The sequence below is a fragment of the Larimichthys crocea genome, chromosome III, assembly GCF_000972845.2.
Source record: "Larimichthys crocea isolate SSNF chromosome III, L_crocea_2.0, whole genome shotgun sequence".
NCBI lineage: Eukaryota > Metazoa > Chordata > Actinopteri > Sciaenidae > Larimichthys > Larimichthys crocea.
The window spans coordinates 41918572-41944288 of NC_040013.1; the positions used below are offsets into that span (position 1 = coordinate 41918572).

Below are 25717 nucleotides of genomic sequence, written 5' to 3' on the forward strand. Positions count from 1 at the left end.
AAAAAAATAAGTCGTTTTTGAGATATTGAAACTAAAGTTGAACATGACTGGACTGTAATGCTAATGCTTTCTTTCTTCATCTGTTTCCCCAGGATCTTGTATCTATGAGGGATCGCTGTATGCGGTAGGTGCACCCACTCTTTTCTATTATATTTTATCTACTTTTATCTAGTATCAGTGGTTAAAATTTCTTCCCCGTCTTCTCACAGAATTAGGATCTTGTATCAGTTTGTAAAGCCTAATGGGTATTTGCTCATGTATTATTCACAGGGGACATTACCAGGTTCGTATGACTGACGGCTCAAGCCGCGTTAAGTGTGTGTGCAGAGATAGGTGGTAAAAGGCATATGTATTATCAGTAGGGATTGCAGTGCATCCTCTGATGTAGCCGAGAAGATGTGTCTCATCTATAATGCATGCCTCATACTGACTTTGTGGATGATAATGGCAATGAGAGAGTATGATGCAGCTCCACAGCGGGCCTGGCTGCTAAAAGAAGAGCGCTAACTCCCGCTGGTCTGCCGATTGAAGGTTAGGCTCTTTCCAAAGTTAGAGAGAGGTTTTTGATTATTTCAGTGGTTCTGCTGGATATTAGTGAACATTCAGGGTTTTTGCTCTGAGCTATGCTGTTGTTTTATATTCTTTAAACCCTGCTGTATCTTCATGTCCTGGTTTAGCAGATGAGAAGTTCCTCTGCACATGTAGCTGAGGCATGTCAACCAATGTATTTCGGAGCATTTGCGCTTTCAAAAATTTGATATCAATAATCAATGCCAGTAGTATTTTAGATCCATTTTTTAAAAATGAGAACACATGCAGAACATGGACATAAACAATTCATCAATTTATCATTCCACATCTACAATTTGCCAATATGGTGTTGTTATTTGATATGAACTGAGAGCTCCTCCCTGTCAATTAATGGAAGCTTCTTTAAGACCATAGCTACATGAAAAAGCTGTATGAAAAGTCTCAAATGAAACTACACTTTTCTTTGAGCATTTTATTTTTTTTAGTTTAGCTGTCCAGATCAGTTTTTTACCAAAGAAGAATACCAAAAAATAGGTGTGCTGGTGACCTGCTGATCCTTGAAATATGTAAGCCAAATTTAAGTAAAGGTTTTCCAGTCTTTCAGAAGACACAGACCAGTTCAAGGCATTTAACACCAGCACAGGTTGTACTTTGGGGTGATCAGAGATATCTCTGTCTCCTTTTATCAGTTGAACCCAAGTTAAAAGGAATGACATTTTCTGCTCTTTAGAAAAACACCACCTGTGTCTCGCAACAACTGGTAATCTCTCTTAAAAAGCCTTAAACATGGTTCTCAGCGGTAGAGTTGTGGTTCCCAGGCAGAATAATGAAGAACTCCTGCTTCGTTCCCACTTTAATATCAGCATAATTACAGTAATGCCTAACAGAGTGAGCAGAAACATCCCTACAACTACCTTCAATCATGTAAATGCACGGCAACACATCCTGCCTGCCTGTCTTACTTTTCCCGCGGCTTTGAAGGGGGGTAATGGTTGGAACGAGGATGTAAAAACAGAAATGGTTCAGTCAGTATTTTAGGAGGGAAGATGGGAAGGAGGAGTTGTGGTGGAGGAGAAGGGAAAGAGGGAGTGGGTGGAGGGTTTGTGGGAAAAAGGAGAGGGCAGGGAGACAGGTGGGACGTCCCAGCATGTTTGAACATGGCCGGGAAAAGGCCCTTCTAGAGTTCAAAGTGAAGAACCCCCCCCCCAACACCTGGAGTGGTGGGCAGATAAGAACAAGTGGAAAATAAAGAAAAGCACAGATTAAAGTACAGGTCTCAATAGAAGCCCTCAGGCCTTTCTGCGTGCTTAAAGTCTGCTGTGAAAATAAATATGAGAGCAAAACAGCCTTCTCACACATGATCAGTTCCCCCTTTCTTCTTTTTCCAGACATTAATTTCTTTATTTAATTAGATTTGGTGTTCAGCTTGATTTATGATGCCGTATAATAATATCTCTGTCAATCCATGAACAAAGACAATTCTGATCATTTTTTCAGAGCTGAATTAAAAAAGACATAAAGGACAAATTATATATTTGAAATGACAGCCGTTTAAATTCACATATTGTGTATTAGGGCAATGAACAGTATTTTCTTTTAGCTTTCAAAAATAATTTAAAAAATGTGTCCAGATCTGAAAATAACCCAATTATTCTTTTAATATCTTCTCGAGTGTATCTACTGCGTACGGTTAAAGAAAAAAATAGACAAGGAACCTCAGATTTACTCAGTCAGTGAACTCACATGCACTTCATGAACGAAGTTACAGTTTCTGTAGTAAGCTGATTTCTTAAACGTCATGTGAACGAGAAACCTAGTTTATGTAATCGGTGTAGAGGATTAGAGAGACTTGATATCCCCAGAGAGATTTCTCTTGGACAACACAGATTCCTTGGTTACATGTACGGGCAAACAGTTATTACATATGCAAATATGCATGACAAAGACTTGAGTAAAGTAACAGCGGAAAAGTTAAAATCACTAAAATGATGTCTCCAAATAAAATCTGATAACTGATCAGCTGCTCGTATAAATGGATTAACAGTAACCAGGTCACTACAGTGCATGTAAACATTCACCAATTACCTCTAAAACCTGGTTTTTAATGTAAATGCAGCAATTGATGAGAAAAAAACAATGGACCTACAGATGGCTGGTGACGTGCAGACAATATGGTCTGTCTGTTTTGCAGCACAATTAAGTTTTATTTATATCACAGCACAGATTTAGTCAAGAATACAATTACCACAACGTTCTACTTGAATGATAGTAAAGCAAGCAAGTTCAGAATGGATCGGCAAACCGCCATATGGGACGTCGGACTGGGGAAGCGCTCAAATTCTGAGGCAGCCAATTTCATATTCCAAAATGTTGAGATATGCTAAAATAGAACGTTGAACTACAGCCAACTTGGTGGACATTCTTAATATTCATAGAGTGTGTGCTCTGCATATTGTATGATGGAGGTCATTAGCACAACTACATGAAGAGAAACGGAATCAAATTTCTGTAATTCTTTTAGGAAGCTGCTAATCGCCTGTGATTTTCATTACTGAGTTTCAATGGATTCTCTGCCAAGAGTAAAATTCTGTGTATTAGTTTTTGAAATTCATAAAAACATAATTCTTCTTCTGGTCTTCAAAATCTCATATTGACTTGATAGATTAGTGATTTTTGCATGTGGAGATAGAGACATATTTCCCTACAGAGGAGTCTACTTCCCACACCCCATTGGGTCAGTTCCTGAGACAGTGTTTGTCTGATGTTTCACATCCACAGTAAATCATTCACCAGTCAACTGTAACCCAGCTCCAGTCCTGTAACCTAATGAATCAGATCAGACCTATACAAAGTTGTGCTCAGAGGAGCCTGGCTGTAAACAGAAGTCTTAAGTGATATCACCCCCAGGTCATCCTCAGTATCCCAACCTTGTCAGGGATGCTTACATCATGTTGTAAACATGGCTGCCAGTGCAGAAAGAAGCCCTAAAATGTTTTACTTTCTTTTTTACTTTTTCTTCTTCTAAATTTAATTTTGCAGTTTGAGATGTTCAGTTAACTGTTTCATTAACTTTTTGAAGTGATTAAATTGCAGCAACTTTTAACTGCGGGGCATCTTATAGCCCCTTTCAGACATGATGTGATTTACGGTGTGTGCTTGCTGATGGGTTCAAGTACACTGCGGCCAAAGTTCAAAGGTTCAAAGTTGGCACTGTGCCGTGCCACAATGTTTTTTTGCACGATGTATGGCAATGAAAATAATGAGTTTCAGAGTGTAATTCTCCTGTTGCCACATTGTATCTGAAAGGGCCATAACTTTTCTAATACAGTCTCTGACTCATGTTTGTATACCACTAAATATAGGACTGGAACTAACAACACAGACAACTGTGGCCCAGCGTTGGCCCAGTGATGGCTGATGGTCAGCTCATTGTGTAAGGCTGTATGTAACTATCTGGATAAGGCCTAAAATGCTTTTTTAGAAAGGGAAATCCTGGCAGTAAAATGTATTTAAAAATAGTCACATTGCAAAGTTTTTCTTCATAATGCAATGATGGAAAAATAGAAAGCAGGAATATCTCAAAAATATACTGAAGTACTTGAGTAAATGTTGCTTTATCCTCCTCCTGCAAAACTAATGTGTTTGACATGCGTTCTGACAGATTTAAATAACTCAAGACTTATTGCAGTGGTGCCACCAGGCCTGACATGCTGCTGAAATACAGCGTAGCCCGCAGTGAAGGACAGCAGGGCTCGGCAACATGCAGCACCATGTCCAAATATATCACCTGCCCCTCAAGGCTTGAATTCCTGGCATTGCAAGTAGCCGTTTCTGTAGGAATCAAAATGTAGGGCACCTCGAGAATAGCACCATCAGGATGGAGGTCCAGGCAGTAAAGCCAAGGTTCCCAAAGAGGCAGAGTTTTGATTTAACAAAGCATTAAAGCGTTGGTTCCAGTCCAGACCTCTCAATCACACTGGCTCTCCTGTACACTTATTACAAGAGTTAATTTGTTGATGCCAGATCATTCAGGCTGATGTACTGTAACTGGGTTAAAGTTTCTTCCTGTCCTGCTGGTCTCAGTCAATTTCTTCTCTCCTCATCCCAGTCCTGCCACTTTTACTCCTGATTCAGCACTAAATCATTTTTTCCCATAATAAGCATTGAGAAGCTCTAGCCTAAAGAACTACTAGGAACCAGTTCTGAATTTGTAATGGTCTCTAAATACACAGGAAATTTTGATTTGTAGAAAAAGATTTTTGATTCAATTCAGTATGACTTATGCAATGCATGCAATGCACATGAATCATATTTACAATATTTGGCTACTCGGAGTACAAAGACATGCAGGTTATTAGCTTAATTGGTGACTTTAAATTGCCTATAGGTGTGAATGGTTGTTGTCTCTATGTGTCAGCCCTTTGATGAAGTGGTGACAAAATGGATGGATGGAAAAATGCACCATGCTGTAACACATTAAGTTAAGCTTGCAGTTCACTGCACACGCATGTAAGAATATGTAGGTCTGAAAACATGCCTTGCGTGACACTGGTATCAGGTGCTCTGCACCTCTTGTGCTGTGGTTAATGTTAGGCTGATGTGTGGATGACAGATTTTTTTTCATTGAGCAAAGAATCATACATCTTTTCTGAAATGGCTGCAACATATAAAACAACTGTCACATGATAATAAGACTCAGACGATGTAATCACAACATTACGGCTCGAGTCTGCCCAAAGACATTGCGTGTCTCCCCTCATCTCTCTCATTCTTGTTCGCTTTAAGCGTCCAATGGTGCACCATCAATTAAGGCTAAAATACCCTAAACATTCCCATGATGGCCGGATTTTCACTCCACCCGAGTGTAGCCACTCGGAACAACTAGAAACAGCTTTTAAATCCTGGCGTGGGTGGACAAGAGATTGTAAAACCGTGACAACCTACCCCTCATTTTCAAACGTGTTTGTTTTCAGTTTCACACGATTAGTTCAGTTTCATTAGTGAGAGTTAGTGTAGCATGAAGCCTTAATATTGTTGCTATAGTTAACATCATTAGCAAACGTGGAGCGCTGATGTAGATTATTGGTGAAGTATTTGACTGGAACTCTGTTTGAGGAGGTCATCGTAAAATATTTTAACAGACACCTTCCTCTTTATAAATATTGTTTTACTAACTTACTGTTGACAGTGAAATTAAAGTATGTTGAAGGTGTAGAAAAAAATCAACAAAGCAGTTGATGAATTTTTAAATCATTTTTTAATATTACTGCTAGATACTTACAGTGATACTGCTGCCATTCTTGAGGTCCAGTGTGTTGGATTTAGTGACATCTAATGGTAAGATTACAGGTTGCAACCAACTGAATACCCCGACGCTTTTAGGTAAACCTACATATTTAATTTGCAGCACCTGAAATACAGCCTTAGTTTTATCGCAGGGCACAAAGGTGATCTCATTTTCTAGTCACTGTCAGAAAAGAAATCTCAGCATTTTGTCCGATCACTAAAACACTTCACACTCATTGACTGGCAAAAAAGGCACAGGGAAATATGGTGAGCTCTTTTAAAAGACTCCATCTACTTCCTCTGATGCCAAGGGGTAAGCATGAGTATTCATATCCATTGACATTGTGCCCATTGGGATTCACTGGTGAAGTATTAAAACCACTAATAGGATCTGACTGCTGTTGGACAGAATATGTATGCTAGAGGAAACTGCCTTTTCCAAGGCCCCTCGGTGGATTAACACGCGAGCTGTAGTGATGACTGGCTCGCCACCGACTGGTGTTCACTTTGCTGTTTTCCCCTGCGGGCCTGTAACCATCTCATGTGATCAGAGGAAAAGCCAGATCAGACCTCATTTCCTCCTGAGGGTTAAGACATGTGCCATGGGCACACTTCAAGGCTGCAGGAGGAAGCAGAGAGGAGGAAAACAGCAAAATACTAAAAGTGGAAGAAAATACTGATGGGTGAAAGAGGCAACACTGAAAGATGGGTGAATAAATAACATCATCTGAGGCAGCGACAGTCTGGGACAACATAAAGGCAGGAGAGAGGACGACAGCAGGGATCTGACTTCACCTTAGTCTTATGAGACAAAAATTCTGTCTCAGCATTTTTTTTCTTTCAGCCTGATAAAAAATTCTGGGCAGGTAGGGTCACCTGACAGGAGAGGAGGGAGAGAACGATGACCGTGAAATAAACTGGATGGACAGTGCTGTACTTCTGACTCTGCCTTTTAGAACTAGTTTTAGAACTTTTTGAATAAAATGTGAAAAAGAGTGAGACCAAATGTAACGCTAAAACTGAACACAGGACAGGGACATAATTTAACATAATCTTTTATTGGATTTCAGTTTCGGATTATATGAGCACATGGTGTTTTACATAATTGTGTCACCAAAATGACACAAAAGTCCAAACAAACCAACAAAATTAGGTACTGAAGTTCTTTTTGTTTCTGATGTCATGAATAAGAGACAAACTGTTTGTTTTGCTGATGAACTGTTTGTTTTTTCCCGCACTCTATCAACACTAACATTGCAATGCCAACTTTTAAACTTTTGACTCAACTGGAGGTTATTTGAGAACACAATGAAGTTCAGCCTGGGATGTGCTGTGCTGCATCTTCCTACTGCCACTGTTCAAGTCAAGGCAAGGATAAGGGCTTGTTTTGAACAGCAGTTTTTTTTTAACCTTTTCATGCTCATTGAATAGTTGTTTTTTTTTTTTGTTAGATTCGGAATCCTGATTTCTCCAAATGAATCCCCGCTCCAATCCCAGCACATCATGTTCCTCCCTATTTATCCCTTTGAGAGGGTTTCCCTGATGTGTGAAGTTCCCGACATAATGAAGTGTGTGCCTGCTGCACTGATGTCAGGAGAATAGGGGCTTTTCAGAAGCACTGTGGCCCAGGACACACAGAAATAGATCATTCGAGGACATCATTCGTGGCTCTACCACATCTGAATTATTAAGTTGCCAGAGGCTGTGAAGTGCCTACATACGGCTGCTCTTTTCAAGACGCTTTTAAAGCTAAACTGCATCTTGCATCTTGAATCCCTCTGTATTTTTGAGCCACAGCAGCAGTTTCCCGTTTGTTTTGCTCGAGGTGGAAACTCTAAAGAGCAGTGTGGAGACAGAGTTGTTTTATTTCCATGTCCATCACTGAGGTTTGTTTATACTGCCTAGAAACATCAAGACATCTTGAAACTTGTTCAGCACCTATTACACGTTACAGTACTTAAAATCTTACCATGCCTGGGCTTACCATAAAAAGATTACACATGCACACTGCACATGAAAATGGCACTTCTAATGTAGGTAAACGTAGCATTTGCTGTTTTTAAAATTAAATGAAAAATGAGGTAGTCTGCCTTCACAGAACTGATCAAACTGCATGAAGGACTGTAGGAGTTTTTTTGTTGTTGTCTCACAGAGTTAATTCTATTAAATGTCAAAATGCAACTATCACTCGGACACCGTACTGCATAAGGTTTAATGATGTTGAACGCAGCATTTACTTGATGGGTAACGTGCCCAGGAAGAAGGAGCTGTGTCATCTTAGCTTATAAGAAGCTGGTACCTGGACGAAACTGGAGAGATTGCAGTGGTGCACCATAAGTGAATGCAACAGGTAAATGAGAGGATGAATGGTGTACAGACTGCTGTGTGCTTTTAAAAAAAAGAAATGCAACAGGCTTTGTTGGTGCGGACATGTTGCTACAGGTACAGGTGAGAAGATGAAGTATGATGCAGGAAGTGCAGTTTGAGTAATGCATCCATGAGTTTGAAGGTTTATAAAAGGCAGGACATTAAATTTCAAGTAAGTTAATAAAAGCAAAAACAGCTTTTTGGACCAAAGAACTTCACAATGACAGATGCAGAATAAAAAATAAAAACACAGGTAAAATGTAACACAATTCAAATCCAGAGAATAAAACTATATCTGTGAGGCGTGACTTAAAGTATCAACAGACAGTCTAATGGCCTCTGGGAGGCTATTCCAGAGCTTAGGCGCGTCTACTGAAATTTTTTTACACCTCATTATTACAACCGTACTACTGTGTAAAGCTGTGATATAAATGGTAGAATTACTGTAGTTCAATGCACATGCTGCAGAGTCATCTACAAGAAATGTGTGCACTTACACATATTTGATTGGCCTGTGCAGTGGGTTGCTGGATTATGTTGAGCCAGATTCAATTGTGGGTTTTGCCAGAACCCTCTGTGTTTGGAACCTGGCTGTGCCAACTCAGTGGTCACACTGAAATGATTGAGGAGGCTATTGTACCAGGACAGTGCTAATGTTGGTCATTACCTTAGGGATCTTTAAAGAATGAAATTCTGTATATATTTAGATAGTGGGAAAGCTAAGACGGCGGACAAATGACAAAGGATATGTTCATGAGGCACAAGTAGGCTTTGTTTGATTAAAATCATAAATCAGAGTATTGAAAATATTTTTTTCAATCTTTCAACTTTCTGTAACAACCTCTCAGAGGGCCCTCTATTCACCGTCCCACACCTCAGCAGTGCTGCTGAGGCTAAATGAGTGCTCACCATGCTCCCTCGAGTGGAACTAAGCCTTTTTTCTCCACCAGCTCTCAGCAGACACGCAAAGCTGTGGAGGACCCAGAGTGAAGCATTGCAACCTTTGGCAAACACCCAGTTGCTGGGCTAATGGGCAAACAAACACGCTAGCTGCCCCCCTTTCTCATCAGCCCCACCACCTCTGACCCCCCAAGGCCATCCGATGGTGGCTTTGACAGTTTCATTGCAGAAGGTCTGGGAGGTCGTCGCCCTTTTGTCTCTCACTTCATTGTGAGTGTTTGATTCCTGGCTCGCCATTCAAGCCAGTTTGCCTCTTATCTGTAAATACCAGCATGTACCCCCCAGCTTCGGTTTGTCTTTCTTGTTCTACTTTTCCTTCTGTCTGTGCCTGCAGGCTCTTGGAGCTACAAGTGTTTATACAGACAAGCTTTAAACTGAGCCAAGTCTTTGTCCCCATCAGCTCAGACGGCCGTGTTCACACATGCTGCAGATCACAAACCTGCTATCCACAGGGCTCATTTTCTCAGCTTTATCCTTCGGTTTCCCTCCTGTTTTCTGTCCTATTAATACAGGAGGAGATAGGTGAACATCTCCAGGGACAACTGCCTGAAAAGAAATGATTTTGTCTCTAAGAAAGGACTGAAGTAATTCAAATGGCTATGAGGAATGAGAGCACATGAGGGAGATTTCCATATTTTACAGATATTTACTCTCTTGAGTTATAAAATAATTTGATATGAGATATGTTAAGAAGGGCTGTGAGAATCAAAGCTTCTACCAGTTTTTCTTGACATTTGGAAGATATATATTAGCTCATCTGCAATATAAAATTACTGAAGGCTATATTAATGTCACTCAAACATGTAAATTAATCTTCATGCAAAAAAACAACAAAATCCTTTCAGTAACCCTCAACATTCATACTAGAAGGACTTTGACGTTCTCACAGTCTTTGTACTGTGTTATCAGGCCTGCAGACTTCACATTCTGGGTTTTCAAGAGAAAACAAAGCTTTTATGCTTAAAATTGTGAAATTTGAAGTTCATTTTTTTTTACATTTCTGAAATTTTTGATAGAAAGGTTGCAAGAAAAAAAGCCTTAAATTGAGGCTGAAAATGCGCAAGAAAGACAATTTTCAAAAAGTTAAAAACCTAAATGATAGTCATACACTTTATCCCTTATGAGCATTTGTTAAATGCAGGTGGTAGAAGTGGACTGTGGTCTTTGCTTCTTCAACAACTATTGTTTAAGTGCCATTAAGCAAGGCGGTGAAACGACAGCTGCTTTAGTGTAGCAGTTCTAAAAGAGCGAGGATATTCGGCGGAATTTCTCTCAATAATTAAAGGCCACAAATCATGTCATCAAATCATCTCCCTGTGGCTGCAGGTTGAGAACCAGCAATTTCAAAGTGCTATGATTTCATGTTCTCTATGGCACTTCAAATACAATCCATGGTCCATTCAGCTAACAGCACTGGTATGATCCACAGTGAGAAAAGACAGTGATGTTCTGGTGGAGGTGGGTCTTTCCTCCTCATCACATTTGCCCTCTTCTTCCTATACCCTCTCCTTTTGAGCAGGAGCCGTCACATGCAGTGATTCATGCTCAATCTGGCCCTCCCTCTCCTTCCTCGCTGTAGATTTTTTTTTTTTTCCTACAAGGAAGTCGATCTCTGGTCAACCACATTTTCCTTTGTGTGTGTCTAGATTATTGATGAAGCAGGTGAAGCTAAACCAAAGAATGCAGACAGTGTGAAGAGCTAAAGAGGTTCAGGGTGTAGACAGAATAATGGAAACTTTTCATGTGGAAGCACTTTGAAGTAAGGAAGTCAGAGTTTCAACGGTCAGCTTTATTTTAGGTTCAGGGCTGCAGTTTCTAAGTATGTTTTTAAAACAGATTTATCTGTCAACGTTTGTTTTATTAAATTTATTAAAGCTTTGATATAAAATTTGGTATTTTATGTGATTTGGTGCCACCAGTGTCACATATACATATACACCAAATATAAATCGTTGTACCTGAGCTTGTATTTCACAAAGCTCTGTCCAATGGCTAAAAGTCAGTCCCAGATTTGGCTCCAGTTCTACTGCTCATTTCGGCATCGTTCCCTGTCTCTGGTCTCAAGTGCCTGTGTACCACTCACTTGGTGCTCTCAGATCACAGTCCAGGTAGACTGGCTAACTAATTAGGCTAATGTTTCTGATCTGCCACCTCAGTTGTTCAGGTAAGTAAGCCAACTACAGCTGCTTGACTGACATTAGGGAAAGCTCATAGTCGTGCTTTAACCAAAACCAGTGTTGGCGTGAACAGTGATCACATGAATGCAAGAGGTTGCCTGCCTGGTGAAAATGCAAATAAGTTGGTTTTGGCAAAAAAAGACTGTGGTTTCACTTGAATGTTAATTAAGTGAACTTGTCCTATCTTGTCAATATTTAACCAACGGCATGATCTTTAGCTAACTTTAATCAAAAGCTTTGGCCTAAATATTACCATAAATACCATAATTCTTTGGATTAACTACTGCTTGACACAAAACTGACCGTCGTTACTGTAGCTTTCTTTATAACCTCACATATCAAGATTGTAATTACCACACTTGTTCTAATGTTAACGACAGCTGCTAATTGACATTCAGCCTACTGTGGTTCATCTTTGTTGGAGCATATAACTGAGATTTTTCTTTGTCTAAATCCTTGGACAGCACCTTCAAGTGAATGTTATGATTACTTATGATGTAGAAACTGGTGAATCCACAACTTTGTTACCACAGCTAAAGTGCCACACTAGTCAGTCAAATGTTTCGAAATCAAAAAAATTGTTGTTTTTTTGTTCTTACTTATCTACTTATTTACTTATCTTACTAATCTAGTGCTAGTGAGTACAAAAATGCACAGTCACTGTATGGAAAACACCTCCATGTAAAGAGATTTCAATTCTCCTCTCTTCAATAATCCGATTTTGTGTATGATCAGCATAAATATCCAAATCCACCACAGGAAAAGCGGAAGTGTAAAATTCCCAGAAATTTAAAGCTCAACTGTATAATTGCGCCTCCGTCTGCCAGAGAGGGTTTTATGAGTGCAGTATGATCATCTTTGTGTCTCTGCTCATTACCCTGCACTATTAACCTTTTACTAAAAGAAGCCCTGTGGAATTGCAGCCCGTAAGATAAAGCTGATGATGACAGTTTGAGATGGATGTTTGCCTCGGGGTAACATGTTAGAAGCCAGACCCGGCCTGTCAATGACTTCATTTCCCCTCCTTACCTGAACACTGCTGCCTCTCTCAGCAGAAAACAAAGCCAGTTCCCACTCTGTTCGACCCCACAGGATGCTGGGATTACTCCAGCGTACAAATCTTGGCTCTCTGCCTGACTGATAAGGAAGAAGAAGAAGAAGAAGAAGAAGATACTGTTGGATTGTCAAGGAGGGGATTGATCCCTTTCACTTCCACACTCTCGTTTGAAGCTGTAGATGAGACTTGTGTTTATTCATAATTGGCAAGTAAATCTGACTTTATCTCTCATGGCATTCCGTTGACTCTTTGTTTATGTCCTCAAGTGGATTGACAGTATTGAGTTTAGCAGGTTACAGTGGCTAGATTTACATATCCCACATCTCCTTGAACGCTCATTCATTCAAACTCCTTGCATTATATTCAAAAGATGTACTTGGAATGCAGCCTTGTTTTCATCTGCCAAGACTAGTCACTCCTTCACTTACTCATTTACTATTACCTACTTAGTGAGCAGAAACAAGAGGATTCAGACACATTTTTATCTTACAATACACAAACACTGTTGTTAGCAACCAGCACTGTTATATTTTTAAAATGACACATGAAAACACTGCTAATATTCTCTTCCTTAGTCGGTTAATGCCTATAATGACCTTTTTACATATATTTTTGTCTGAAGCCGGCCCAGCTAAAACTGACTGGCACTCTCTAGTCTGTTTGAATGATCTTTGCCCTCTAGTTAGAGATGGGACATGTCGCGACTCGTTTTATTACAGGCCAGTCTGAGGTAAAGACTAAAAGCTTCTATCCCTTTGTTTTGCCTGTGAAAGGAACTTAGTTGACAGAAGTGAACATAATGTGAGGCTTTGGGCCTTTTTAAGTGCTCCGATAGCCTAGTAGTTATGTCCTAAGGGGTGTAGACATGATGTTTAAGGATGAATTTAAAGTTAAGGACAGGGTTTCTTGAGGTATAATCCTGCAAAACAATTAGTTAGAATCTAATCTATTACTAGAGTTGATTTCTGAGAGAACAAGAGCCGACACTTTGTTTGACCCTGGCCGCCTGCTGTCATTATTGGTGCGAGAGAACGAACGATGTGTGACTGAATGAGGACATTAAACGTTTATTTTAACAGCCACCTCATTGTTCAGACAACGTGGCTCTTTTGTCTCGCTCATTATTTTGGGCCGTAAAGAGCGTGAGATTTGTCTGATGGCGGCTGCAACAAAAAAAGACATTTTTAAAATTCCTGTGAGTGGAACTTGGCAGCAAACTGTGAAGTTGTCTGAACGTCGTTTGGCGGGCTCACTGTGTAAACATCTAGTTCATTCCTTTCACTTGGGTACAGTGCGTGAAACAATAGGAATGCCTGTCTCACAGGTGTTTGCTTAAATATGATATAACCATTTCACTCTCTGAAGCAGGAGGCAGAGAACATTTGTCTCAAAGTCAGAACGCAGGATGAATTTTTGATGAACTGCTTTCAACAACAAGGGCATTGTAATTTGTTTGCTCTGATTCGCGGACGGAACATCAAATGATTTCATTGTAATTAGACCGTGGCATGAAGCTGTGCCACTCTTATCACAGCATTTATGTAATAGTGAAAAATTATATTTACGTGTCCTATTTTTCTCTGCTTTATTGTCTCAGCTGAGTCAGCTGTCCTGCTCAGTGACACCCTCTGGGCATTTGACAGCTCTGTCTTTTGTGGGATGTCAGGGTTTTATTGAGGGTTTCTACCACAGCAATGCTGCTGCTTGGTGGGGTGTCCATCATTTTAGTGCCAGGGAGACATGCAAACAAAGCCTTGACTGGAGGAGGGGGTCAGCAAGGCTTCACAGTTGAGTAACGGGATTATAGTTCAATGACCTGGTGCATCAAAGTTTTAATTTCATGACACCCCAGGAAGATGTTTTAAGAATCGCGATCAGTCATTCATAAAAATTCTCAGTATGTCTGCTTCTTCTCAAAATTAGCAAGAGATCATTTGGGAAATCCGTTTCCCAATTTTTTCATCATAAATCATTAATGTAGTCCTGTGGATGGATTTATTATTATTATTATGGATTTAATATCCATTCCAATATTGCCAATGAATTAGGTAAAATACTTTTTTTTTTTTTGGAAAGGAACAGTTTAAACAGTTTTTAAGCCAATTTTATGTTTCCATTTACCAAATGCTGTCAGAAATTAAAAGTACACTCTGTAGGTGTGACAAGCAAAACAATAGGGGAAAGCTTTGCCTAACCCTAACCCACAAATAATATATGCAAGGCCCATTTTTGTAGCTGTTTGCTTTTGATAATATCACATGATAATAATATCACATCAGTGGAGTTTGGGCCGTACTCGTGGAATTGTTGATAATGTTCATTTTTTTTATGAGCACCTTTTTCTTCCAAAGAAAGTCCTTTACCACCATGTAATGTTTGAAAGGCTCCAGAACAGCTACTAAATGGACCATGTGGTTAACTGCTTCTCCCAAAGTTTAGAATGAACCTAAAAAAATGTTTGGATAATTTATAAATAATGAATAATGAAATTAAACTCTGACTTGAGAGTACTGGAGACATTTTAAAAGTGCCTCAAGGACTCCTGAGGGTCCGTGGTGTGCTCACTTTGGAAACCACTTTACTGCTACTTCATGCAGAAATGAATGCGATGGAGCACAAACAGCTGAAATGACTGAATAGTTGCATGATGGGTTATGTTTACTGTTGACATATGGATGGCTGAATTTTCACATAGTGACAAAAAAGTGCTGCAGTTTGCAGGAGTGGTGGTTATAATGGGAACATCAAGGCACATCTGTAGCAACGCAGAAAGCATGAAACAAACCTAACAAGGAGAAACTGTGCTGGGATGGAGCTATGCATGGATGAAAATGCACAAACAACCTCTACAACAATGAATGATGGCTACATATGTAGTCAGGTTATGATGACAACCTCCCCAAATGACATTAACAGTTAAATCTTTCACGCCTGTCTCACCTGTACTATAAAAATATTTTCCTTGTCAATCTTTTAAATTTTACTGCCTCTCCCTCCATAATGTCATAAAGTAAAGAAACCATTTATGCTTTCCACTGAACCGTCAATTCATTCTCCACTCTGTCAGCTTTACATGAGCGCTGGTGCAGATTATCATGGTACATTATACATGGAAAAGCTGTGGCGACCTTTGAAGTTAAAGTTAGATGCTTAAGTCTGAGCAAAATAATCGAGCGAGGTGCTATTCTTGTATTAACGGGGTTAAAATGCCACCAATAAGCCTGGAGGGACAATAATAGCAAGCAATTACTGCTACCCAGCGCCCCGTGCCTCCCACGTCTGCGTATAGCAACGCAGGCATCCTTTATCTTGTCCACTAGAAATAGCACAGTGCTCGCCGTGCCTCCTGCTCGCTGCTCGGCCTTAGCAGACCCTCGAGCCTGTGGTGCAGACGGGTGTGGAAAGGTAAACACAGTCTCGCGGGTCCCCATCGCCTCCTCGCCATATCCTACCTTCCCTCCCAGGAACAGAGGCCCAGCAACCATTAATCTAGAGCATAAACAATGCCACAGCATCGACGAACAAGTTCTGTTCAGGGGCAGCAATATCTCACCTTCTCCTTCTCATCCCAGTCCTGCTTTCCTGCTCCATGTTTCTTCACTCCTCCACCCATACTTCTACCCTGGACTTAATAAATTACTTCAGTGATTAATTGATTATTTGGTTGTTAATTTCTGTCTCTTGAGTAAATCATTTCAGCTCCAGAATGAAGTATCGTTAAATTTGCTCCGTGTTTTTGTGAGTGAACAGGTCTTGGGGGGCTGGTAAAGTACTTTCCTAAGTAATTTCACTATATATCAGCTTTTCTGATCAAATGCTTTTTTTTGGAAATGCTTAAAACACAATTCAACACAATCCCAGGGGCCCTAAACAGCATAGGACACATACCAGAGTTTTTACCCACAGATATTTCACAGTGAGAGAGCTGCTCTGCAAACAGCCACTTTAACTCTCAATGCTGCAATTAGTGTTAACAGTGCTGCATCGGAGCAGCAGTTGTATAATGTCAGGCATCGTTGATGCAGCAACGCAACATCTGGACCTGTGCACCTCCGATTTTGACTCCACTGTAATTTGTGAGGGAACGGCAATAAAAACAAGGTGAGGTGCACAGCTTGGAAAAAGACAAGAGGTTAAACTTCATCTGGTCGTTATCTGTCATTAGTCGGTCGGGCCATTCATCTCTCTGGCATGTATGGGTAAAAAAACACAGGTTGGCAGTATCCCGGAAAGCCTGGGAGATATCTGTAACACTGGTGGGAAAGAGCTACGCCTGTTCAGAAGAGGTGGGAGTGCATTTAGAGCTGGAACAAAAAAAAAAGTGTGGTAGACCACAGGGACCTGAGACATTGGGTTTCTGCTATATGTCTATGTTTCTGCTATAATGATGTATCGTTAGAAGAGCTGCAATCAGTGCTAGAGAGTTATTGATCCTGCTGATAATAGTCCATATGAGTAGCATCTTACAGGATGCTTCAGGTCTTAATGAAGAGCATGCTGGCAACACAGCCGTGTCCTCATGTTGACTTTGGTGACCACCTATGAATAGCAGAAATAAGAGCTTCTCATGGAGATCATTATTTCTGAGGCAGTGGATAGAGAAAGGCACTTACATGGCTGCGTTTATGTCAGCAGGGACCTATTCTGAGCCTTCACAAATATATCTGTCTTCACTCCACAGCCAAGCAAATACCCCTTTGAAAGATGAAAGAAAGCTGTAGGTTGATTCATACATTTTATAGGTCTGATGAAGATGTGGAGGAGGTGGAGTCCAGATATTGTATGTGCATTTTTGCACTATGAAGCCATCAGTGATGAATCTGTAACTCCTGATGACACAAGACTGGAACTGCAGAATCAATTCAAGGTCTACTTTTTGAGATCAGGAACCTAGTATGACTGATCCAATTGAACAGCAGCTGATGGACACAAACACACTTCATTTTAGGGGTAAAATGTATGTATATTTCCCAAACAGTTTAAAGTTCACTTCACCCAAGAAGTCCAGTGTGTAGGATTGAGTTGCTCACTCCCTGCTAGCATGAAGGAAAAGTCAGTCTCATAGAAATTCTGTTTATCTACATCGAGATTGTTTTGATGTATGGATTATGTTGATTGGCAGAACTTCTTCCAAGAGAGAAATAGAAAAACTGTTATGCTTTTGTACCTCTCTAGTATAAAGTAAGCACGATCTTTCCCTAACCTTTATTACCTGCTGTGAGGTCGATACTGTTCCCAGTTGGGTGCAGGACAAAAAGCAGTAACAAAAGGAAAAGAAAGGCTGCCTCCACACTGAAATGTGCAGGTTCCCAGATGCTTTTAATACAACATTTAAGGTCTTTGTCATACTGTGTTTGAGTGCCTTAAAATAAAAAAAATAAAAAAAAAGGTTTCAGTATTCTTTATGAGTGCTGTGAACATTTTAGTCTTAACTGGGCCAAAAAAATAACACATCACTCCTTTTCTGGCTCACCTGTATTGGTTAGCGAAATACAGAATTGATTTTAAATTAAACTTTTTGTTTTAAATTGACGACAATGGTGGGACTTACCTCTGAATAGACAATGGCAAAGTATTAAATAAGACCACCTGTTGCTATGCTCCTCATTCACCTATTCTTTAAGTCTTTTGAAGTTGTGCAAGGTTTTGCCCATTTTCTCAAACTGCTTTTTCCTGAGAAACAAAACCCTTGGATTGTCTCTCTCTGGTGTATCACACTCAGTTCTTTCCTTTTATGCACTCATTCTTTTAAGTCTCAAATGGATCATTAAGGAGAAACATCTCAGCAGTCTATGAGCAGTCTGTGAGTATATCCATTTACAGAGGAGATAGAAGTGGCATTCAGTGCCACCACTAATGCAGTTTTATAATCTCACGTCCCCGTCTTTATTCCTCCTGAGGGGGTTGAAGACAGGAATTCCGATGTAACGATCCTAAATTAAAGAAGAGAGATAAAGAAAAGGTGATGTGAAGCAATACATCCTTCAGTGTCATCTTTGAAATCACCCCCCTGAAACACTTTATGGACAGATTTCTGACACATTTCATTTTGAGTTCAACATTGTCAGTTTTTCCTGTAAAATAAGCAATAAAAAAATCACTTTCTGACTTTTATTTTATTGCTTAATTTTTGAGCTTTCACTCATTTTTGTTTTACTGCCTGTAAAGTTCACCACAAATGAGGTTTGTCCTTAGTATTAGTGTGCTTGCACAGGGCATTAATGAACACAGACAGTGATTTGGTGATAGCATTTAACTGTTGAGTAAGCAGAAGAAAGAGACACATATCATTGATATAATTCATAAATAGAATTCACTTGATTTACATGCTTATCTTGATAGATTTCCCCACAGCAAGTCTGACGGGGTCGAACTTTGCTTGCAGTTCTCGCAGCACATTTCAGCTGTGCACCAAAGAACCGCAACCCTCAGCTCAGGGCTTTAAAACGTCCACTTCGCATTAAGAAACTGCCCTCTCTGACCTCCGGAAAGGCCAGCGTTGACACAGCTCGGCTCACACAAAAGATCAGTTGAATGGAACAGGTGAAAATGGGGCAGCTTTGGGTTTTATTGAGTGCAGCCAGAGAGAAGCAGGAGGAAAAGGAGGAGGAGGTGGAGGGGGATGAGGCCACTTGTTGTTTTCTTTTCACGGGGCTGGGGTCTTGTTAGAGGGCAGTAATGCTTTAACTGTCAGATTGGGATGTCCAACCTGTGGCCCAAAGCCTCTTAAGGCAGGAAAGCGTGACAGGTTGTCACGTATTCGGCCATATTGGTGGTAATTTGGGGCCATTAGTAGAACAGCAGGGGGCTGTCCTGGAGCTGGAGAGGATGCAGATTGATCCCTTACAGAAGACTCATCCTCATACCTATCCTGTAGCCATCACATTTATAAATGCTGTCTAGTCTGGCAATATTCTACATATTTTCTTATTTTGAAAAAGAAAACATGAAAAGACCAAAACCAAGAGTACTGTGTGTGTATCAAAACCTGATATATTGAACCGCACTGTTGCATTGGGTTACAGTTTATTGTGATTTAACCTCACAGATTCAGTTCTGGATTAATCCACCGCTGAAAATAGTCCACAACAAATGCCTTATTTTCTTTGTTGAAAATGACAGTAATCAGCTGCTTTAGGAAATGACTAAAACCTTTTTTTGACAAATAAAATATATACTTCTGAGGAGTTTGTGAGAAGGCTTATGTCTTCAATAGGAACCAATGGGCCTGGAGAGCCAAAGACAGGAAGTCAGAAGGTATCGTGAGGCAGGCAAACACATGGTTGGTTTTCGACAACCATTGATTGATCATTTATTGGACAAAAACTTTTAACAAGCAAATATTTATCTATTCTTTGATGAGTTAAGTGCAATCTGATGTAATGCTGAAAAAACAGATAATCGATTGTTTATTTGATTGACAAAAGAGTAATTGTCAGCAATATTGATAAACACAGTCTTTTATCAAGCAATAATGTCAAACATTCATTGCTTCTTTATTCAAAATCTCTGTTTCTCTGATTTATAATATTTAAAATCGAGCATTTGGGGCTTGTGGACTGTTGGTCTGACAAAACAAGGAATTTGAAGAAGTCACATTGGTCTCTGATAGCGTGTGATGAGCATTTTATAGGCTAAACAGTCCACTAAAAGGCTTTTTGTCTGACTTTTGGATGTACATCTGCAAAAAATACCTAAAGCCTTTTAAAAAAAAGATGAACTCAGCTCTTGTTTTTTGACTAACTTGTAGTTGTCTTTCCATATCTGTTCTCTCTGCAGCTGTCTCTGTTTGTTAACTCACTAGCAATGTGTCTGATTCAGCTTAATAAGGTATTGATCAGGTATTGACCGAGCATGCCAGGAGGACATATCAAAGCTGTCATGAAGAATCACTGTTATTCCACCAAATATTGATTGTTGAGCTCCTTCGGTAGCTGCTGGAGATATCATTATTATTATTATGTTATATCGAAGGGGATAAACTGTTTTGTTTGCATTATTCTGTGCGTAAATGGATTGCGTATTTTCCACAAGACTATGTATTAGATGTGAATATTTACTTGAAATGTAATCCGAACTTGAATAACTGGTAAAAAAAAACAACAACAAAAAAATACTTTTTACACAGAAACTGAAATGTCTGCCCAAGGCTGAATTTACATCTTAAAGGTCTGCAGTGTCTCACAATGCTGTGCAAAGCAGATGAGTTAGTGTGTACAACCTGTGTTTACTCCCCATTTAAAGAGGGAACGATCGTCTTTTATGACTTAGTTACAGGAGGCAACAGCCATAGATTGTTTTTGCAGGAACAAAAGTTGCAGTTGCTGTGAACGCTACTTCAGCAAGTTAGTGCTTATGTATGATGGAAAGGACTGATGTCTGGTGGTATTGGACTGTGCCAGAGTGCTGAAGCTTAAACCTTGATGCATGCGAGGAGCATTTTTTTATTGGATTTGTCATCTTAAGTCAAACTTAAAGAGGAGATCCACCAGCTGAATGCTTCAAATGTAAATGTGAAAGATTCAAAAAGAAAAAGGCTTCATCCTTGTAGCTCTGCAGGAAATGCAGGCCTGTGATTATGAATTATTTATGTTTGTTTCCAAACTGAGAAGTTTGGAAAATCTGACAAAGTCTAATATTTTATTTCTCTTCATGTTATATCACTTTGATTCAGATTTGACCAGTCTTTAATTTCAGCTGCTCAAAGCTTTAAAATCTACAGTCTCTTTGTAGTATTTTTGTAAAGAATCGTTCCTCTTGAAGTGAGTGTCCGTTGAGATTTCACCTGTTTGACCAGGATGAAGTGGTGTGCTTTATGATGACTGATCCACCTTTCTTCAACTCTTTAATTACACAGCACCCGTTCCAAGTCCTGTGCTCCGATGGGAATCAAAGCACTCGAGGGCAGGAAGTTTTTAAGCAGAAAGTACAGACCAGGCTCTGATGAGTCAGTCATGACCCTGAGGCTGCCGCTTCTCTTGTAAATTAGCCTTAAGAGGCCTGAGCAGCTGGAGCCTCCCTTCCCCACAGGGTGTGATGGCGAAGGGACATTAATGAGCACCAAGGTGCCTGAGGGCGAAGCGTCATACAAAAGACTCCACAGTAACAAGGACAAAAAAAACTCTTGATTTCTGTTGGCTCTTTCTTCTGTTTTTCCTGCAGCACTGAAAGCTAAAAAGGTAGCACGTCTTTGGCTTTGTTCGTCTCTTTCCCCAGCAGGGGTGTGAGAAGCACTCAGATCTGAAAATATGACAAGGTGACCATAGAAAAAATATTTCCTTAGTGAAAGTCATGTAGTTTGATTTTTCCTGTAGTAAAAGTGAACAAATCTTTGTAAAAGTATCTCAAACACTGACAGCTCAAACGTTTCCCCAGCTATGATGATTTTCACATTTTCACATCATCTGCAAACAGAAAGAGGTAGAGCGTGCGTTCTTTACACAAAAGGCAAAAATCCTCACAGCGGTCTGGACTCTGTTCCAGTCTGTGGATGCATGTCATCCCCTCTCTCTCTAGCCCCCAAAAAATAAAAAAAGAAAGAAAGTGGTGAAGCAGAATGGAACCAGGCAGAAAACGTAGTAAAAGTACAGTAAAGTATACAAAGTAACAGTACTTTAGATCAGCTGAAGAAACAAAGGAGGCGAGGAAGGAATCGAAGAAATAAGAAATGCAAAGGGAACAGAGGAAAGAAACAACGTACTGAAGCATCTTCATAAAGCTAAAAGCAGCTCTTCAATGGCATTCCTTTGTCTGTATGGCGGGAAAAGTATTCAAATCTTTTCAGTAAAGGTGACAATATAGCAGTGACAAAGACTTCAGTGATAGTCTGTAGTAGCTGGTTTGAGGATTTCTTTGCTTTTAGATTAGTTGAAGAAAAAGAAGAAGGACGGAAGTAAAGAAATAAAGACATAGGGAAGGATAGAAGAAAAGAAAGAAAGGAAGGAAAGCAAGCAAGCCATGAACTTGAACCATGTCTAAAGCTGAAGGCACCACTTCATTGGCTTTCCTCTCTCATCTCTCCAAAGCCCCCGCCGGGAGGGAAAGGATTAGGGAAGTCAACCAGGCCTGAGCACCACCAGGAGACCTGGATAGGAGCATTGGGAGGAGGGGAGCTGCAGATCGGGCCTTCAGCTGTACTTTATGTGTGTCTAAAGTCAAGTGAATGAGGCAGGAGGAGCTTTTTCTCTCATTTTGCTCTCTGTGCTCGAGTTGTTTGTGACGACAGGAACTGAGAGGGAAGATGTCGTCAAACCAAAGGCACCACACATCCTTTGTTTCCTTATCAGACAAGACTCTGCTCCTCTTACATCTGTTACCTGAGATTGCATTTTGTAATGGCACTCTTTTTCTTGTCTATGGGAGGATGTTGCTCAGAAAAGACACAAAAGCAGAGATGTGTAGTTTGTGTTGTGACAGTGGTGGAAGATGGACTCAAATCCTCTAAGTACAAAGTCAAAGTTCTGCATTTAACAACAGATGTTTTTTTTGGGTTTTTTTTTACAAATACTGGAGATGAATGAATAGATATAACGAACTTATTATGAATAAGAGAAGAGGTTTCTCTTTTGGTTGTATCTGTCAAAGAAAAAATGAGAGGTTATGAAAAGAAAGATAATAAGGGAAGAAGGAAAGTAGGGAGGAAGGAAACAGAAAGAAGGTAAGAAGAGGAAAGAATAAGAGTATGAGCAGAAAGAAAGATGGAAGGGACAGGAAGGGGGGTAGGAATTAATTAAAATAAGGAAGCAAGACAGATAAGAGATTAGGATGAAAGGCAAGGAGAGAATGAAGTAAAGTAGAAAGGACATAAGGACTTAGGACACAGTTGTAGTCCTACAAAGTTAGATTGTAGTACTAACATTCTATGTTTTAGTTCACAGCCTTTAAAGCTGCTCATCAGTGGTTTCTACAACAAGGACTGCAGAGTACAACCTTGTGGGGTTTCTTTTCGTGTCTGCAATGTCACCGTCTCTCCGCAGGCTGATCATTGCCTGACAAGGACTTGCAGTCATAACTGTCGGAGCACTTGAATAACTCGACGGTGACCTTCACAAACCACGTCAGGCTGAAACAATAGAGCTCCATTAGTGCTGTACATCAACAGAGTGTCAGAGAAAACTAGGAGGCGGATTGTGGAATGCTGACAGTGAAAGTCACCTCATAGAAATATACATTTTATCAAGACAAAAACGGCCTGCAGAAATATGATCCAAAATAAGTCTGACTGACAACTTCAAATGAATTTCCCTGAGGCAGATAGTGAACTAATATATCAGGAGTCAAAAGTCAATGTTCACTGCTCAGTATTGTTCTTTACTTTTTATATCTCCTTCTTCTTCTACCTTGTGCACTTCCTTGTTTTATTGCTGATATTAACTTATATTTCAGTGCAAATGTAACATTTAATGGAATATTTTCTATTCTGTAGTAGAATCTACTTTCTCCAACTGTGTTACAGTACTTAAATATAACTGGCTTACAGTTGCTCTCGTCAGGGTAAAAACCGCTCCTGTCCAAGTAGCCTTGTTTTCCTCAATATGACGGTCACGCAGACACCAGCCACTCTTCTGTCTGAAAAATTAGTAACATCAGAGAGGACATGATCGAAGAAAACATTCTTTCGTTTCACCTTGTATTCATCACACACTTAGCAGGACAAGGGGATGTTCGCGGATGAGCTCCGACCAAAAAAAACTGGCTGTCGTGGAGCAGAGACCATGAATGAGGCCTTTGTACTCTGGAAGTCCTCCCAGCGCTTCCAAAGCAACCAAACAGCCTCCAAAAACATGCTTTTGTCTAGCCTCATTTGTTCCCCTTTTAGCTTTCGAGTGACTCTGCTGTCTCTGTAAGAGGTTTACAGTGTCGACCTACTCCTGGAAGTCGGTGGCAACCTGCAGCTCTTTTAACAGGGATGCAGTACCTACCTCAACCCCAACAACACCACACATCATCCCTCCGTGCTGCACACACACACACACACGCACACGCACACACACACACACACACACACACACACACACACACACACACACACACACACAGCTATATAATGAAATTCAAGGATGGCTGATCCGCAAGGCTCTGGCTTTGTGAGGAGACTTTGAACTTGGGCTGATCGACAGAAGGAATTCACTTTGTTGTTTACACCCACAACACAGACTCGTCTTTGGAGACCATTCACCACCACGATCCTTCTCTCTTTCCTGCATGAGACATGAGGCTTGCAGGAGAGAGAGAAAGCAGACGTGGGGGATTTCTGCAAACATTGTCCTGACTGAGCTCATATCAGTGACCTGGCTTTGATTGTTTTGTTTTTTTTGACATAAAACCAGGGATTCAGTGTATCAAAGGGTACAGAATCAGTCGTTGCATAAGTAATGGTAGAAATCCAGTCTTATTTATCGTTGTGTTAAATGTGTTAAGTGTTAAACAGGCATTTTTCTTTACATATTCCAAAGCAGATTTCCATTTAAAACTTCATTAATCAATATTGATATGAAAAATACTTGAAAAGCCTGTAATTAGTACACAGACTGACATGTTGACGTTTTTTAAGCTGGTACCGGAGATTGTTAGCTTCCAGTAATTGAACAATTAATCACTTATCAGTTAATAGTTTTGAATCCTAATTAATTCATTGTTCATTTTGAATGAACCAAATAACTTTGAGCAATATGGAAAAGGTTGCTTGCAGAAACAAAGCCACAGAGAGAATGATCACAAACTGCTTCATAAGGAGCTTTTTTTCCCCATTTGGCATTACTAAATTGAAGACAAAGTTGGTGAACCAGTTGGTGAATAAAATGGAACATGTAGCAGCTAAAGAGCCAGATAATTTCTCTCTGGAGTTAGTGGAGCCCAAACCATAGTTAAAGGAGTTAAAGGAAGAGTGAATACTGGACTTAGATACAAACACAATGGGAGGATAATGTTGCTGTGTCTGCTTGATGTGTCAATAGGCAACAGTTTGCTAATGTGTTAAGTTGATTATATGTCAGTGTCTGAAAAATCACCTAATGCAGCTTTCATATTAAATAGATGTGTTTGTCTTGTCAAAATATTGTTTCCAAGACAAAGCATTAACTCAAGCTCAGTAGTTGCCGTTGGAAAGCGGTTTTTATTATGTATTAAGTTCAAATTTACTTTGACGAAAGCAAGCCTGTTTGGGTTTAACTTGACAACCTTCAGTGTATTAATGTCACTTGCCAAATATTTTAACTCGGGTCTTTAGATGACTCATGTAACTTTATTAATAACTCAGAGTTTGCCAGCCTGCATATTTTTTATTTTTATCTGTCAATCTTATTGGGAACACAAGGTCTTGAAGGATCAGTGAATCCAG

The 25717-nt window shown here is 40.0% G+C and overlaps 1 protein-coding gene across 1 annotated transcript in view; it reads left to right on the top strand.

Moving 5' to 3' along the window:
• fras1 (Fraser extracellular matrix complex subunit 1) overlaps positions 1-25717 on the top strand; it is a 198245-nt gene that overhangs the window by 4845 nt on the left and 167683 nt on the right. Inside the window, exon 2 of the mRNA XM_019272470.2 lies at positions 93-124. Coding sequence (XP_019128015.2) covers positions 93-124 — 32 coding nt within the window. The remainder of the gene's footprint in view (positions 1-92; positions 125-25717) is intronic.